This window comes from Nylanderia fulva, unplaced genomic scaffold, assembly GCF_048542155.1.
Source record: "Nylanderia fulva isolate GAGA-0341 unplaced genomic scaffold, ASM4854215v1 Scaffold12, whole genome shotgun sequence".
In the NCBI taxonomy this organism is placed as follows: Eukaryota; Metazoa; Arthropoda; class Insecta; order Hymenoptera; family Formicidae; genus Nylanderia; species Nylanderia fulva.
This window is the reverse complement of record NW_028189409.1, coordinates 5,816,629-5,831,375: the sequence shown is the minus strand read 5'-3', so window position 1 is coordinate 5,831,375 and position 14,747 is coordinate 5,816,629. Positions and strand designations below refer to the sequence as shown.

Genomic DNA, 14,747 nt, shown 5'->3' with positions numbered 1-14,747 from the left:
TCCAATGTGTCTCATAGGAAATTGCTGTAATCAGCTGTCATTTTTTGAATGCATGCAGTTACTGAGAAAACAAAACTTGTGTTGTTGATGTGATTTAAGGTGAATTATTAGAAATTTTTTCATTACTTTTTTTCAATAAACTGGTATACAAACACTTTATTTATATCCATTAAAAACTGTAGACTTTCCTCTTTTCAACACAATTTTTATTTTCTCGATAACTGCATGCATTAAAAAATGACAGCTGATTAGTTTCAGCAATTTCCTATGAGACACAGAAAGTTTCTTAAGCTGCGTCCTCACTGGAGCAACTTTTTGTTGATGTTTCGTGTTTCTTAAAAAAGTTACTAGTCACCAAAAGTTTCTTAAAGCTATGGAGCAACATCTTTTTTAAGAAACATGGAACCTCAACAAAAAATTGCTCGTTGTTGCTCCAACGAAGACATAGCTTAACATTGACCCATGATTGAAAGGGTAGTCGAAATGTCAAAAATGCAATCATTAGATTTAATTAAACGCACGATAACGTAGAATCACGCTAGAGAACTTCTGCGAATGGGCTAACTAACGCGCTCATCCTTCTTTTTAATTGGTTTAAGCGCGAGCGTTTCGCACGCGGCGCGGAATAGAGGAGCCTCTCTCTCTCTTTCTCTTCTTTCTTTCGATGCGCTTTCGTGCCGGCTTTTGCGCGAACATCCGTCGTTTATTTCGCTACTCGGAACGCGATGCGTGCAAATCCTCGTCTTCTTCTTATTCCTCTCTCTTCTCCCTCTCGCTTTTATTTCCCACTTTCGCAGCCCCGTTCGCAGCCTGTCCCAGCCACGTTCGTCCGCGCGTTTTCTTTACTCATTTTAAGTGTCATTACGTCTAACGCGCATTATATATTATGACTCGGCGTTCTCGACGAGGGGACAATAATCCCGCGCAACAAGCTTTTCGCGCTTTTAAGTTCCCGCCGAGGGACGATCATCGCGTCAATTCGCGTTTCCGCGCGAAGATTCCGGCCCAGAAAACATCCGAGAGCGCGTCAAGATCTTGCTCTTGCAAAAAGCGACGAATCGGAAAATATATCTACTCTTGTATCATTTTCTTATTAATTGATAATTCGATCACGCAATCTCGATAGTAAGCTTACCAAGTCGTCCTGCTCGACTGGCACAAATGAAAGAAGTGGCTGATGTTTAACGGCGAAACACGGTAGAGTACTATTGTCACTTGTGTAAAGACACACGTGAGCCGTAACACGCAGAAGGAAAGAGAGATATAGAGAGAGAGAGAGAGAGATTTACCGCTAGATCGTGCGGAGAAACTCAATTATGCGCAAATTCCGATGGAAATATATTGTGTACGCGCTCGCGCGCGGTTTCGCTTTCCAGGGGGATATTCTTATGGAAATATTCGCGTTGACAGTCGGCTCTCGATGAAACTCTGCGTATATATCCTTTTATCGTTCCTCTTTTTATTTCCTTCAGCGAATCGCGCGCTCGGATACTCGTCGTAGCAGGTTTACACGGTCTCTCTCGCAGTAATATAAACGCATTCGTCAGTGTTTTCTTACGCGACTCGTTCCTTCGGTATGTTGACAGTTGCCTCATATCCCCCCTCTGATACTTATCTAAATTTGCAGGCCAGATTTCCAGTGAGCAGGGTTGATTAACGTCAGCCGCGGTTGACACTAAATTCTTTCCTCCTGTCTATATCCGATGATGCGATCTGTAAAGAGACAAAAAATTAGTTGAACGATATCAGTAAAAGTCAGTTGAAGGTTTCAGTCGATGGCGATTAATAATAATCGATACACGTGTATAAATTGGCCTTTTTTGACACATGGATAAATGGATCCTGCGTGTATCTATACAAATATACATATTTTTTATATATATTAAATTATAACAGCGATAACAAGATCTACACGCAGGATCTATTTATTCATGCATCAAAAGAGGTTTTCAAAGACCAGTCTTGTATAAAGTTGACGTGTTTCCTGAATTTTTTGTTATAAAATATGTGCAACACTTTTATGAAATGTTTTGTAAAGTATGTACGTATTAAGATAGACATCCTTGTAAAGCAAAATCATTGGTCTCGACAACGTGTGGTATCTGCGTATGTGACCTACGCGAAGTCACGAAAAATCGTTTACGACCTACGGATAGAACACGTTAATACTCGAATATCTCGAGAATAAAGATGCTCGTAACTTTTTTCGTTACTACGAACACCGTTAAAGAGTATTATGGGTTATATATCGGCAACGTGTGGTATTATATCCTTCGCCAAAGACGCACGCTCGATGTAAAGATGTAACCGCTAGGTTGCGCCGAACGTAATTTTCTCGCGATATAGGCTTACATCATTATTCACGGATGATTTGACTCGGTATTAGCGGGATATCCGAAACGTACACTCCGCGCATCTACCTTCAGAGACCCCGTAGACCTAATCCCGGCCACTATTGGTGCATCCGCAGGTGCATCTGTACTTCAGCGCACTGCCGGAGGACAAGATCCCGTACGCGGGTAGCGCCGGCGAGCGCGAGCGGGTGAAGCAGCTGCTGCAGCAGCTTCCGCCCCACGACAACGAGGCGCGTTACTGCAGCGGCCTGACCGAGGAGGAGAAGCGCGAGTTGAGGGTGTTCGCGGGTCAGCGGAAGCGCGAGGCCCTGGGACGCGGCCACGCGAGCCAGTTGGAGCGTCCGCACGGAGCCGGCTGCCGAGAGTGCGGACGGGCGATCGCGGCCGGCGAGATGGCAGTCGCGGCGAGTCGAGCCGGACCAGCCGCCCTCTGGCATCCCGCCTGCTTCGTCTGCTGCGTTTGCCGCCAGTTGCTGGTCGATCTTATCTACTTCTGGCGGGACGGCAGGCTCTACTGCGGCCGCCACCATGCCGAGACCCTCAAGCCCAGATGCTGCGCCTGCGACGAGATCATCCTCGCGGACGAGTGCACCGAGGCGGAGGGCAGAGCCTGGCACATGCGCCACTTCGCCTGCCTCGAGTGCGATCGACAGGTAGGAATGACGATGTAACGATGGTGATAATAATAATGATGATGGTGATGATGATGACGCTTGAGATTCAAAGCCGAAGATGTAGGTTTTTCTTGGGGAAAAAGGGTCGATCGGCGTGGAGGATCTTCAAACTTGCTTTCAAGATGTAGGATGAAAGAGGAACTTGAATTTTTTGAAATTCTATTAAGATTAAGGCTCCTGGTCGACCATGTTTTTATATATGTTGAAATTTATTTTGATGTTAAAAAAATGTGTAAATTTAATTTAATGTTTGAAAAATATTGGAAAAAGTTATCGAACCATTATAATAATGAGAGGAAAGAGCAAGCTCGAGATGAGAAAAGATATCAGCTTTTTTGTGAAGGACTGAGAAATTCTCGTTGTCGAGCTGATTCTCGAGTTTCTAGCGGTTGTACTATCGGATACGCACGTCGTGGATTTAATGATTACGTCGCTATCAAGTTTACAACCACGTAGCGATTCATAATCCCGCGCCAGCTGACTCTATCTTATTCTCGAATACCTACGCCTTCCGAGTTAGATAAGGTCGCTCTCGAACGTGTACAGAAGCAACGTGCTTTCCGCGTTACTCTCATTACATCGGGCGTTTGCTTCGAGTGTGAACCGATGAATATATACATACCTATATATGTATCGTGAAAGAAACTTGAGAAAAATTCCTAAGAAAATGTAGGGGTTCTTTGTATTTGATCTACCTGTACGTATAACCTTTTTTTTATTTTATATCAACAATAAGCGATAAAATAATAATTATTATATCCTGTTGAAAATAAAAGAATCCTAGCGTATCTGTACGATATATCGCGAGCACACACTTGAAGCGAGAAGTCCATAAGAACCTGAGCTTTATCAGATTGCTGCTGTATGTAGAGTACATCTAGTGAATAACCGGTCACCGGTATACTACTATCATCACTAAAGCTGTGCTTATTTCTTCCAGATATAATAACTATATTTCTTCGAAATATCCGTCATCATTTTTTTTAATATATTTCTCAACATTCTTGTTCTTCACCCAATTGTAAATTCTTTTTTATCGGTATATTATTATATTATTATCCTACTATTTTTTTATAATTTTATGAAAAAAAAAATCTGCGGATTTAAAATCCTTCTCGGATATCCAAAGAAAAATGCATATATATATATATATATATATATTTTCCCATATAAGTTTCATCTTTGCTACGCGATTTGTCACATCCCTCCCTGTGGAATCTCTCGCGATAAATCGTTTCTTCTCCGCAGCTCGGCGGTCAGCGATACGTGATGAGGGAAGGTCGGCCGTACTGTCTCAGGTGCTTCGACGCCTCCTTCGCCGAGTACTGCGACAGCTGCGGCGAACCGATCGGCGTCGACCAGGGCCAAATGTCACACGAGGGTCAGCACTGGCACGCGACCGAGGCCTGCTTCTGCTGCGCCACTTGCCGCGCCTCTCTTCTGGGTCGACCGTTCCTGCCGCGACGTGGTGCCATTTACTGCAGCATAGCGTGCAGCAAGGGAGAACCGCCGACGACACCGAGCGACTCCTCGGCCGGGCCGCCTCCGCCATCCTTCCTCAGGTATATATGTATGCGTTATTTCGCATACCTCTTCCTCCTCCTCTCGCACGAGGTCACGGGGGCTGCCTTCATTGTTCTACCTCCAGCTATAAAGCGACGGTCGCGCGGGGATTCGTGGGGCAAAAATTATGGCCGGTTAAGAACGTCCCGCGATTACACGAACCGCTTCCGACTTTGCGGCGCTTTGCATTGCGAGAAATTATTACGGTAGCGATAAATCTTACTACAACGGTCGTCCAACTTATTTCCTGTTAAAAGCCGAGTTATAAAGAGCCACAGAGGCCTGACTGTTGTGTTATTAAAGTTTGTTGCCGACGTTGGCGAGATTGGACATTTTAAATTGTCTTATCTGGGCAATCAGGAACTATAGCTATCTTGATAATTGAAGGAATAGTTAACGAATCGTTTGTTTAAACGTTTCCGATTTATTTAAAGAATTTAAATTTTATTATATTTCATTTTTATTGTGCGTTGCGTATGACGGAAAGTGTTTTTAGTTAAATATATTTCGATTCTTTAAAAGGTATACGATGTTTGTAAACGATACTTTCGACATGGCAGGTTACCGCTGATGAAATCGACAAAACATTGAACCATTTGCACTCGACTCGTTAATGCGTCACCTATAAACTGGCACGATCGAATTTATATTCAGCTTATATGCATAACGACCTCGTTTGCGATACGTGTACAAGGCGCCCCGAATGTCGCATCTAAATTTTATTATGCTTTTAATTGTCGCGTGCTTTTAGCGTGTCGGCTAAATGTGAACATTATTTAAATTCAGAATGGAAATAATTAGTAGCATGCGACAGATTAGTTGCTCGATGATGTAGCTAGAGATCTTGAAGAAAGTAATTTTTATTTCTTTCTGACAGCATATTATAATTAATTCAGAATATAAAAATAAAATTCTCCATAAATTATATGGTATGATGAATAAAATTTAACATTCTTTATCACACAGGAGCGGTAGAAGACAAACGGTGGCTACGAGCGAAGGTTCGTCGAGTCCACCGCCACCACCTCCGCCTCCACTTCCTCCAAGTTCGAGGCATACCCTCGGATCTCCTAGGAACTCGCCTCGGATGACCAGAAGGCATCAACAAGTTTCGGCTTCTCTAGCGACGACACCCACCCAAAACATCCTGAGTCCCGAGTTCGCCGCGGAAGCACTTTCTTCCAGCGGCTCCAGGCCCAGTGGCCTCGACAGGGTATTACTAGAACGAAACCTCGAGAGACTGCTACAAGAACGCGGCTCTCATGCGGAAGAAAATCGCAGCGAGTTGGGAAGGTACCGCTTTATTGTGTTGTATATATATACATATTACACAAAATCTAGATTAAATTCAGATCTTTACAATCATCTACCTTTTTAAATAAATGGTGAATAATATATATAATAATATATATAAAATATGAAAATTAAATATGTAAAAATACTAGAATTAAATATGCGGCACACATAAGATGTATATATATATATGTATATAAATTGATTCTGAAATTTATTTCTGTTCCTATCCTAGGGATATATTATCAGATCGCAATTTCGTTGCAGGTTGATGCAAGCGCGAGATCGAGAACCTCTCAGATGCATCCAGAATTGCTCGCCTTCGCACGCGTCGAGCATGCCGGAACTGCCACCTCCGCGACCGTCGTCGGGAGCGTCGATTTCAGCGTCGACGTCGACCGCCGGCGCGGCGTCCGTCGGCATTCTGGCGCAAGAGCCGGCGATGTCCCCGGTCAGTCCCGGAATCGGAGCCAGCCAGACGGATCCGCCAACGCCGACGTCGCGACGCGTGCGATTCCAGGGTGATTTGGATGTCAACGATCACGGCGCGACGTCGCGCATTCCTCTTTCGCCGATGAACGATCGGAACTCGTCGTCGTCGCCCTCGCCGCCGCCCATGTCGTTGTCGAGAACGAACGTGTCTCGATCGAGAAGTCTGCAGGCCGACGAAGTCGCAAGCACGTCTACTTGGGGTGTGTAAAATTTATATTCTATAGAAAATTTTGTAAAATAGAAATTTATCTTTAATGTAAAATTTATAATTGAAAAAATGGCTGTTTTCATTTGAAACATATGTTTGCAGGGACGGCTGGCACGTCTAGGTCGAGGATAGATGGCGAGGATGACGACGCCGAGAGCTGTTGCTCGACGTGCAGCTCGTCCAGCAGTTCGGACGAGGCCGCGGCTTACGCGCTGCCACCTCGACGAGCTTACGGCGGCGTCAGGATCTCTTACGTGCCGAACGACGCGGTGGCGTGCGCCCGGAAACGCGCTCCCGCGTCCTGCTCGTCGTCGAATCAAGCTCAGAGGGACACCGAGAAGTGCGTCGTGTCTTGATGACTCCTTCTTTTACGCTTCACGAGTTTCTTCAATGTTGTACCGTCCTCGTAATCACTCGGGGAGCAAACGACGAGAGAAACGACGCTAGAAGAAGAGTTCCTACAAGTTTTGGACGACGCACTTTTCAATATCTTCCTATGACTTGCGAAGTATGCGCACGCGTGCGCAACAACGTGAACAATACTCATTTAATTTGTGTAAATATTATTGCGAGCTCTCTTCCGGGACACACCCGTCCCTCTATTTTTAATACCCCATTAATGTATTTGATAATAATAACGACGTCAAAATAATCCTACTTGTTCCACTGTTGTTGACATTACCCGCTGCGAAACGAAAGTATGCGCAGTTTTGATTGAGCATCGCGTAATAGCCTATATTCTTTCTTCGCAACCGACTATTTGCGTGCAAGATCCGAGCTGCTTAGCGTGAGTATATACCTTTTGATTATACGCTATTAGCCTTTCGAAGCTATATTCGATGATTTATCGTGCCATAAACGATCCGATAATCGTTTTCGTTTAACATCATTTTCGAGGAAAATTATAAAATAACGCTGATAAAATCTAAAGCCAAATATTTGCTGTTCACAGTTTAATTGCGATTCATTTTTCCTAATGTAATTTTTCTTGCGGAATTATGCGTTACCAATTAATTAATTTAATAATTTTATTTTTTCCTTAACTTCACGAGATTAAAGAATTGCTTAACTTTTTCAATTAATTGAAAAATATTTTGTAATTTATATATCTAATTGATACTATAATTAATTATATCAATTATAATATCAATTTATATGTTAAATTTCCGGTGCGAAAACTGGTGCGCTTTTTGCGATCGTAACGAATGCGTGCAAAGAACATCAGCGTGCTCAGAAGCAGCAGATCTAGTCGAACAAATTGATCGTCCGCTTTCATTTTTAGATCCGCGTGGTATGGAAATCTCTGGGTAAAAGTGACGAGACAGGAGCGAAAATTAGAATTTACGGTCTAGTGGCGGAAAGAGCGAAAGTAGTAGCCCCTCTTACAAACAATCAGTCACGACTCTAGCTTCCCGATGAAGGTATTCGATGATGCTTTCTCTCATCTGACAGGAGCGCATTAGACACTCTTGGGGAAGATATTGCTTCTGACAGCATGTCGGATTAGCCATTAGCCCCTTGAATTTTTCATTCTTTGATCTCGGATCTCTCGAAAGATCATATCGTTAGCATACGCTGTTAAATGTATTGCTTAATCGACGCTTTGAACGATGTTCGCCTCGCGCGTCTAAATGACAGAAACATTTAAGATAGAATTTGATAAACCGCGTGACTTCGATTAAGATATAACGAGCTTGTCTTGTATAAATGGGAGAGATATCTCATTCTTTTATCTATCGATTTTCCTTAAGATAACTTATTTTTTGCATATATAGATATTTTATTTTTAAATTTCTCTTTAAAAAATTATTAAAAATGTCGCATGTGCGTTTCTCCAATTATCTATTTATATTTTTAGAATGGATCGTCACACACAATTAATAACGAGATATGTTTAAATATTGAATTACTTAATATCAAACTCAATATTTATCGTTGCTTTACCAATGAAGATAACGGTATTGTAATAAGTATATATTCAAAACAGTAGAGAGAGATTACAGAGAAGAATTCTATCGTTTACATTTTTCAATAAGTAGCCACATGTTTTGATTAAGGATTACGAGGAGATTAAAAATGGACGTAATTAAAGATTCTTCAATATATCACAAATGTAAGTTTTTCACAACATCATGATTTCGATATATTTAACGTACAGCGATATTTCAAAGAGTTTTGGACTTGAAAATGCGTAATAGATTGAATAGGAAGCAATATAAAGATTCGACTGATCGCTTTTATATAAACCTCACATAATTACAGGTACAGTACAAACAGAAGAAGAGAATTAAGAAAAAATACAAGTGCACCACGATAATAACGAGTGAAGGGCGGAACTAGAGGTGCGAATCGGATCACTGTATATGTTTACGCAGTTGAAGATCGCGTATCGAAAAAAAAGCAAGTAATTTGGCATAAAAATAATTACCGTTCGGCAATCGAGGGAATTGTTTCTTACGCATGAGCGCAGCTAGAAATACACTTGTATGTATACGCAGGAAGTACGTACAATGTAAGATCACGCGCGATCGTGTGAAGGAGGAGAGCCAACCCGCCTCGGGAGGCAAACGTCGAGCACCTCCATCGGAGAATATAATTGGACACGCCTTTCTTTTTCGCACCGGCGCGAAAATTGGCATCGCTACGTATGTGCGCGTGAACTGGGCCATGATTACGCAACTATCGCGTGCGAAATGAACGTGATTTCCGAGTCGGTAGCTACGCGATATAATTACACATCCGAAAAAAAGCACCCTTCTCTTCTATCTCCCCCTCGTTCTCTGTATAATTACTTCTAATCTCGAGTTTTCAGCAGCTATAACGCGTTATTTCGATTCTTTTTCTGATGCTTATCTAAACTCATCCTAGAACTGAGAAACAAGGTGGAATTAGAAGACAACTACTTTAAAACTGCTGGGAAAATATAAGAATGATGAACAACTAATAATTGCAAATTCTATATAACGTCTGTACGGATCATCCTTTTATATTCACAATCAGTCGTATTTTTCCAACGATTGCGCCTGACGGATGGCAACCCTATATACAGGTATCGGATTCTTCTACCTGGCGTATTCATCGATTGATCGATGACACACACGTGAATACGGGGCGTTATGATCAGGAGGGATCCGCGGGCTAGGAAGGTGGGACTAAGCGAGGGAAGGCCGAGAAGGCGACGGTGGATAGGAAGGACGACGTGCCTTCGTGACTTCTTCTCGAGGCCGACCGAAGGGAGAGGCCGCATTCCGGAGCCGCGCAAAGCGGGAGAAAGCCTCTCGTACGCGCTTTAGCAGCCGCGGGAGCCTTCAGAGGACGCAAGCGAGCAAACTTGTCTCTCTCTCTCTCTCTCTCTCTCTCTCTCTCTCTCTCTCTCTCTCTCTCTCTCTCTTTCTTTCTCCCTCTCTCCGTTACGTCGTCCTGTCGACGAAATTCCTCGTCGATCGGGGACTCGCGGCCACTTGCCAACGTATGAATACGTGTAGTAGAGTGACCACGTGTCTCTCGAAATTACGTGACTCCTCTTTTCGAAAGATGTGTTTATATAAACGCCTCGCCTTCCTTTTTAACGCTAATTCGATTTGATTAATTTAAAATGGACTTTATTATTTATAAATATATATTTTTAAATATGAAATAGCAGTTTCGAAAATAATTATATTATTGTATTTAAATTTTTAATTTCTCCAAGTGTTCTTTTTTTTAATAAATTTATTCAATAAAACCGATATCGCGTTCAACTACTGATTTCGATTCCTTTTAACGATATTCATCTTACGTTATATCACGCTGAGAATCACGTGAATGAATAAAAAAGCGTCTACGCAACGTAACGTTTCGTAACGAGTAACTAAAAAAACTTTGATATAATTTGATGAAGAAGTCTCGCTGAATAACTTCCCACAGTTACGCAACATATACTGTATAATACACACGTGCCTGCTTTAATATAAATAGAATGTATATTATTTATTTTATTTTTTACTCAAAGTAAAACACCTCTGCGTAGAGCACACAAAACCTGTTGAGCTTCTTCATCTTCTTCTTCCTTTACAAAGCGCTTCCTTTACGAAGCCTCTCAATGATCGTCTCTCCTCATTGACTTCATTCTGAATCTTTCTTCGATGCAGACCGCAAAAAAAGGCTGGTCTTCGCTACGGGGTTGCTCGAGATCAACTTGCGAGCAAAAATCAACGACGTATCTTTCTCTCTCTCTCTCGTTTTCCATTCCAATCTCACTGATCAACATCGCGGTAAGGAACGACACCGTAAGCGGGAACATGCAAACCGCACCTGCGTTCGTCTAATTGGATAACGATATTAGGACTTGGAGTACCGCTAAACGGTCCGCTATCATCGATATACATATATGTTGTACGTGCTTATCGGAGGAATTCTTGCATATATATTTCTCTCTCTCTTCTCTTTCTTCGTTTCTTTCTTTTTGCAATCATTTCGCGCTGGTTTGAAAAAAAACGCGGCAAGGCGAGGCGTGTCGATCGCGAGGATGGCATCGCGATTCGATGTCACGGTGATAGTACTCGTTTTGCATTCCGATCGAGGCTCAGCGCAAAAAGCGCGAGAGCGCATACCAACGCGAACGACTGCGCAACCTCGGAAGGCTGAATGGAAAGCTATCTACGAATCGAAAGATTTGCCTAGGAGAGCAGAGAAACCCGAATGTGTATGCCGAAACGGCGAGAAAAATAAGGGACTTTCTTTCGGACGAGATTTGATATCTAAAAATCTCAAACACTGACCTCATTAATATAAAATAATGTTTTATCTATTGTTTGTATTATCTTTCTGATTTATTTTTTACTGATACGTAATTTTATTATTATGTGTTTTGTGTAAGTACTACAGGGTTTTCTTACTCGTTAAATAAATAATAATAATTAATTAATTAATTAATTAATTAAACGTCAAGTGACGTATGCTTGGTACCTGAAGAGAGTGAGATAAATCTCCTGGAATGTATATATTTTATATATTGTGATTAAATTCAAAGTAGAAATTGGTGATTGCAATTTGAATCTAATGGAAAAGTGGCGATGCATTAGTGCATAATTCGACGATGCGATTTGCATCAACGAAATGCATAATACATCTGAGATGCGATAGGATTATGTAACGCCATTTTTATTTACGCAACGCGCAGCGTGTTTCAAGGTAATTCAAGCTTGCGGAAATGCGGTATACGGTTTATAGTTTCCATCCTTTCGTGTGTAAAAAAAAAACATAAGTGTAATTCGCGATTAGAACGTTTAATTTTTTCTATTTTCTCACATCGAGTCACGCAAAATCAGATTTTCATTAATGAACGCGTGTTCATTCTTATAGTATTCGTGCATGCAGTGCGAGAAAGTAATTTACGCTTGCATATACGATAATTATTGATCTCGTGTTGCGAAAATATACAAAACCGCACATTGCATATTTATGATTCATTCCCCCGAGTATAGGATATTTCTAAAGATACACTGACATCAACTGTCGCAATGTTGTCACCACATACTTGCACACTCTCGTATCTCCCGTCAAGTATCTTGGCATATAAAATTATCCGGATTACGCGATCGCGCAATAGAAATTCCTTCAGTGGCCAGCCTTATATGTGTGTTGTAAGATTATTTATTTTTGTATTTATTTCACATTGTTTCACGTAAGCCAATAATATACCTGTCCAACCTTGTAAGCCCGTGCTTTTCACATTTTAGAAATCTCGCCTTCGTCGTGGATTCTAAATCGAGTTGATTATCCCGCCCAAAATTTGCTCTGCATGCAACATCGCGAACGCGAGAAAAGAAAAGCTATATTTTTTTAAGAAACATGGAACGTCAACAAAAAGTTGCTAAAAGCTTTGTTGTCAAAAATTTCTTAAGCTGTGTCTTCCTGGAGCAACAGCGAGCAACTTAAAAGAAAATGAACCATCAACAAAAAGTTGCTCCAGAACGCAGCATAAGAAACTTTTGGCAACAACTAGCAATTTTTTTAAGAAACATGGAACATCAACAAAAGTTGTTTGTTGTTGCTCCAGTGAGGACGCAGCTCTATGTCCAAATTGGAGCAACAACAAGCAACTTTTTGTTGATGTTTCTTTAAAAAGCTGCTAGTTGTTGCTCCAATAAGGACATAGAGCTGTGTTCTCACTGGAGCAACTTTTTGCTGATGTTTCATTTTTTGGAGCAACAACTAGCAATGTTTTAAAGAAACATCAACAAAAAGTTGCTCGTTGTTGCTCTAGTAAGGACCTAGAACTGCATCCTCCACTTTAGATTAATATTCCATATTTCTTAAAAGAGTTGCTAATTGTTGCCGGAAATTTCCTAAGCCGCATCCTCACTGGAGCAGGAACAAGCGAGTTTTTGTTGACGTTCGCACGATTCACGCGAATTTGCAAAATCGCGGACTGATGGTGAACTCCCGCAGAGTATCGCATTTATACTACGTCACGTATAAAGGTCCAGAGACAGAGAGGAAAGAACGCGCGCATTTCCTCTCCGCGACATAATTCATCCCATCAGAGTTTTCAAGCTACGAGGAGGGCTCTCGCTCGCTCGCAAGGCAGGTATTCGAGCGGGAGGGAAGCAGAGAACAGGGGAACGCAGGCAAGTCAGGTAAGAAAGCAGGCGAGCGAGTCCTCGGCGAAGAAGGCGGCGATGGTGGGAAGAGGCGAGCGTAAAGTAAGTTTTCGTTCGCTCGGCTCGACTAGGAGCCGATCCGTCAGTCAGTCTGCTACGCGATTCCGCGCGGTCCGTGTTGTTATCTCCGCTGCGCGAGTAGCGCGCTACCTGTTGCTGCCGCTATATACATCTCTCGAGGTATATCCGCGACTGGTTTTCTCTTTCCTCACCGCGAGGTGAACGTGAACGTCCGCGAGCAAAATGGCCGCGCGCTGAAACGGAGTGTCCTCGAACGTCTTCCTCTCGGTCGGAAGAAGACCTTTCCTTGCTCCTGGTTCCACGCTCGAGGCGAGTTGGTCCTCGAGGACGATGTCGGCGCGGGGACGTCTAGGATAGGACCCTTCCGAGGACGAAAGGAAGCAAAGGACGAGCCCGCGCGGGTAAGTTGAATTTTGACGTTTCTGTGTACTTGAAATTGCCGCCTTTTTTTGGGATTTTAATTTCTACGGAGTTTTCCTCGCTCGTATATGAATAATTGTTTCTCGGGACGGTGTGTTGTTGAATGAACAGACGTGTTGAGCGCGATAACATCGACTCGAGCATGTACGAGGTCGACGGCATTCGCACCGTGTTGCCGGTTACGCGGTCTTCTCATGAGAAATATGTTGATGTTAGTCCGCCGTCAAACATGACGCAAGTGTAAACCGTAGGGAGTCGAGTATCACTCCTTCTCTCTAGCGCTCTTTAACGAGAAACGCTCATAAATTCTCGCCTTTCAATTTCAGAATAAACAACACGCGAGAAAGTAAACGCGTCTCTTCACGTTTCTCGCTTTTAAATAATGTTACGAATATAAAGCTGATAAAATATTCATGTAAGACAAGTCTCATACGTATCCGTATGGACAAATCATCAAACTCGATATGTAAAGATGACGTTCAACTCAACTGTTATCAATTTTATTTAAACGCATCATTTTCTCTTAATTAATCGAATAACTCGAGGAAATTCATCAGTAAAAATCGATAAATGATTATATATTAAATTACAAGGAAGAATTTAATTCGTAACGAGCTTATTCGCGTTGAAAGGAGATTATCGCACGTTACGCAATCAATTTATTAAATATATCGTATCAAATAATGCGAGGAGGAAATCCATCGGTAAAAAATCGAAAAATTTGCAAAATTAATTTGCCTTTTGTTTCTAGATAAATAATTGCACATGAAAAATTTCAACTATCGTAACGAGCTTATTCGCGTTGAAAGGAAAAAGATTATCGCCGCGTTACGCAATTAATTTAATTTATTAAATATACCGTGACTAACGATGAAAATAGAATAATATACGAGGAACCGATCGAATCGGTCTTGCTCCAATTTCGATGGGGGCGAAATCCTCGTCGGAGGATTCTTAAGTCGAGCATCACGAAATAACACGGCCGCATTATACCGTTTTCTCTCTCTCTCTCTCTCTCTCTCTCTCTTATTCAGCTCCGCCGTGTGTGTCGTAACATCGTATCGTATCTGGTTTGTTT

General features: G+C 42.1%; 2 protein-coding genes and 1 long non-coding RNA gene across 4 annotated transcripts in view; 2 read left to right on the top strand and 1 right to left on the bottom strand.

The window, feature by feature from the left end:
* LOC114935221 (uncharacterized) overlaps positions 1 to 7,236 on the top strand; it is a 124,637-nt gene extending 117,401 nt beyond the window's left edge. For both annotated transcript variants that reach the window (XM_085479484.1, XM_029307958.2), the window contains 5 exons: positions 2,471 to 3,007; positions 4,277 to 4,590; positions 5,558 to 5,884; positions 6,152 to 6,576; positions 6,687 to 7,236. In XM_085479484.1, coding sequence (XP_085335610.1) covers positions 2,471 to 3,007; positions 4,277 to 4,590; positions 5,558 to 5,884; positions 6,152 to 6,576; positions 6,687 to 6,940 — 1,857 coding nt within the window. In that variant the 3' untranslated portion in view covers positions 6,941 to 7,236. The remainder of the gene's footprint in view (positions 1 to 2,470; positions 3,008 to 4,276; positions 4,591 to 5,557; positions 5,885 to 6,151; positions 6,577 to 6,686) is intronic.
* Positions 487 to 2,611, bottom strand: LOC114935222 (uncharacterized). The gene is made up of 2 exons (XR_003820455.2): positions 2,421 to 2,611; positions 487 to 1,713 (listed from the first exon to the last, which is right to left on the bottom strand). It is a non-coding gene; the product is annotated as an uncharacterized LOC114935222 (long non-coding RNA).
* Positions 7,237 to 13,230: 5,994 nt separating the features above from the next.
* nahoda (DOMON-like domain-containing protein nahoda) overlaps positions 13,231 to 14,747 on the top strand; it is a 31,164-nt gene continuing 29,647 nt past the window's right edge. Inside the window, 1 exon segment of the mRNA XM_029308148.2 lies at positions 13,231 to 13,650. The gene's annotated coding sequence lies outside the window, so the exon portion shown is untranslated.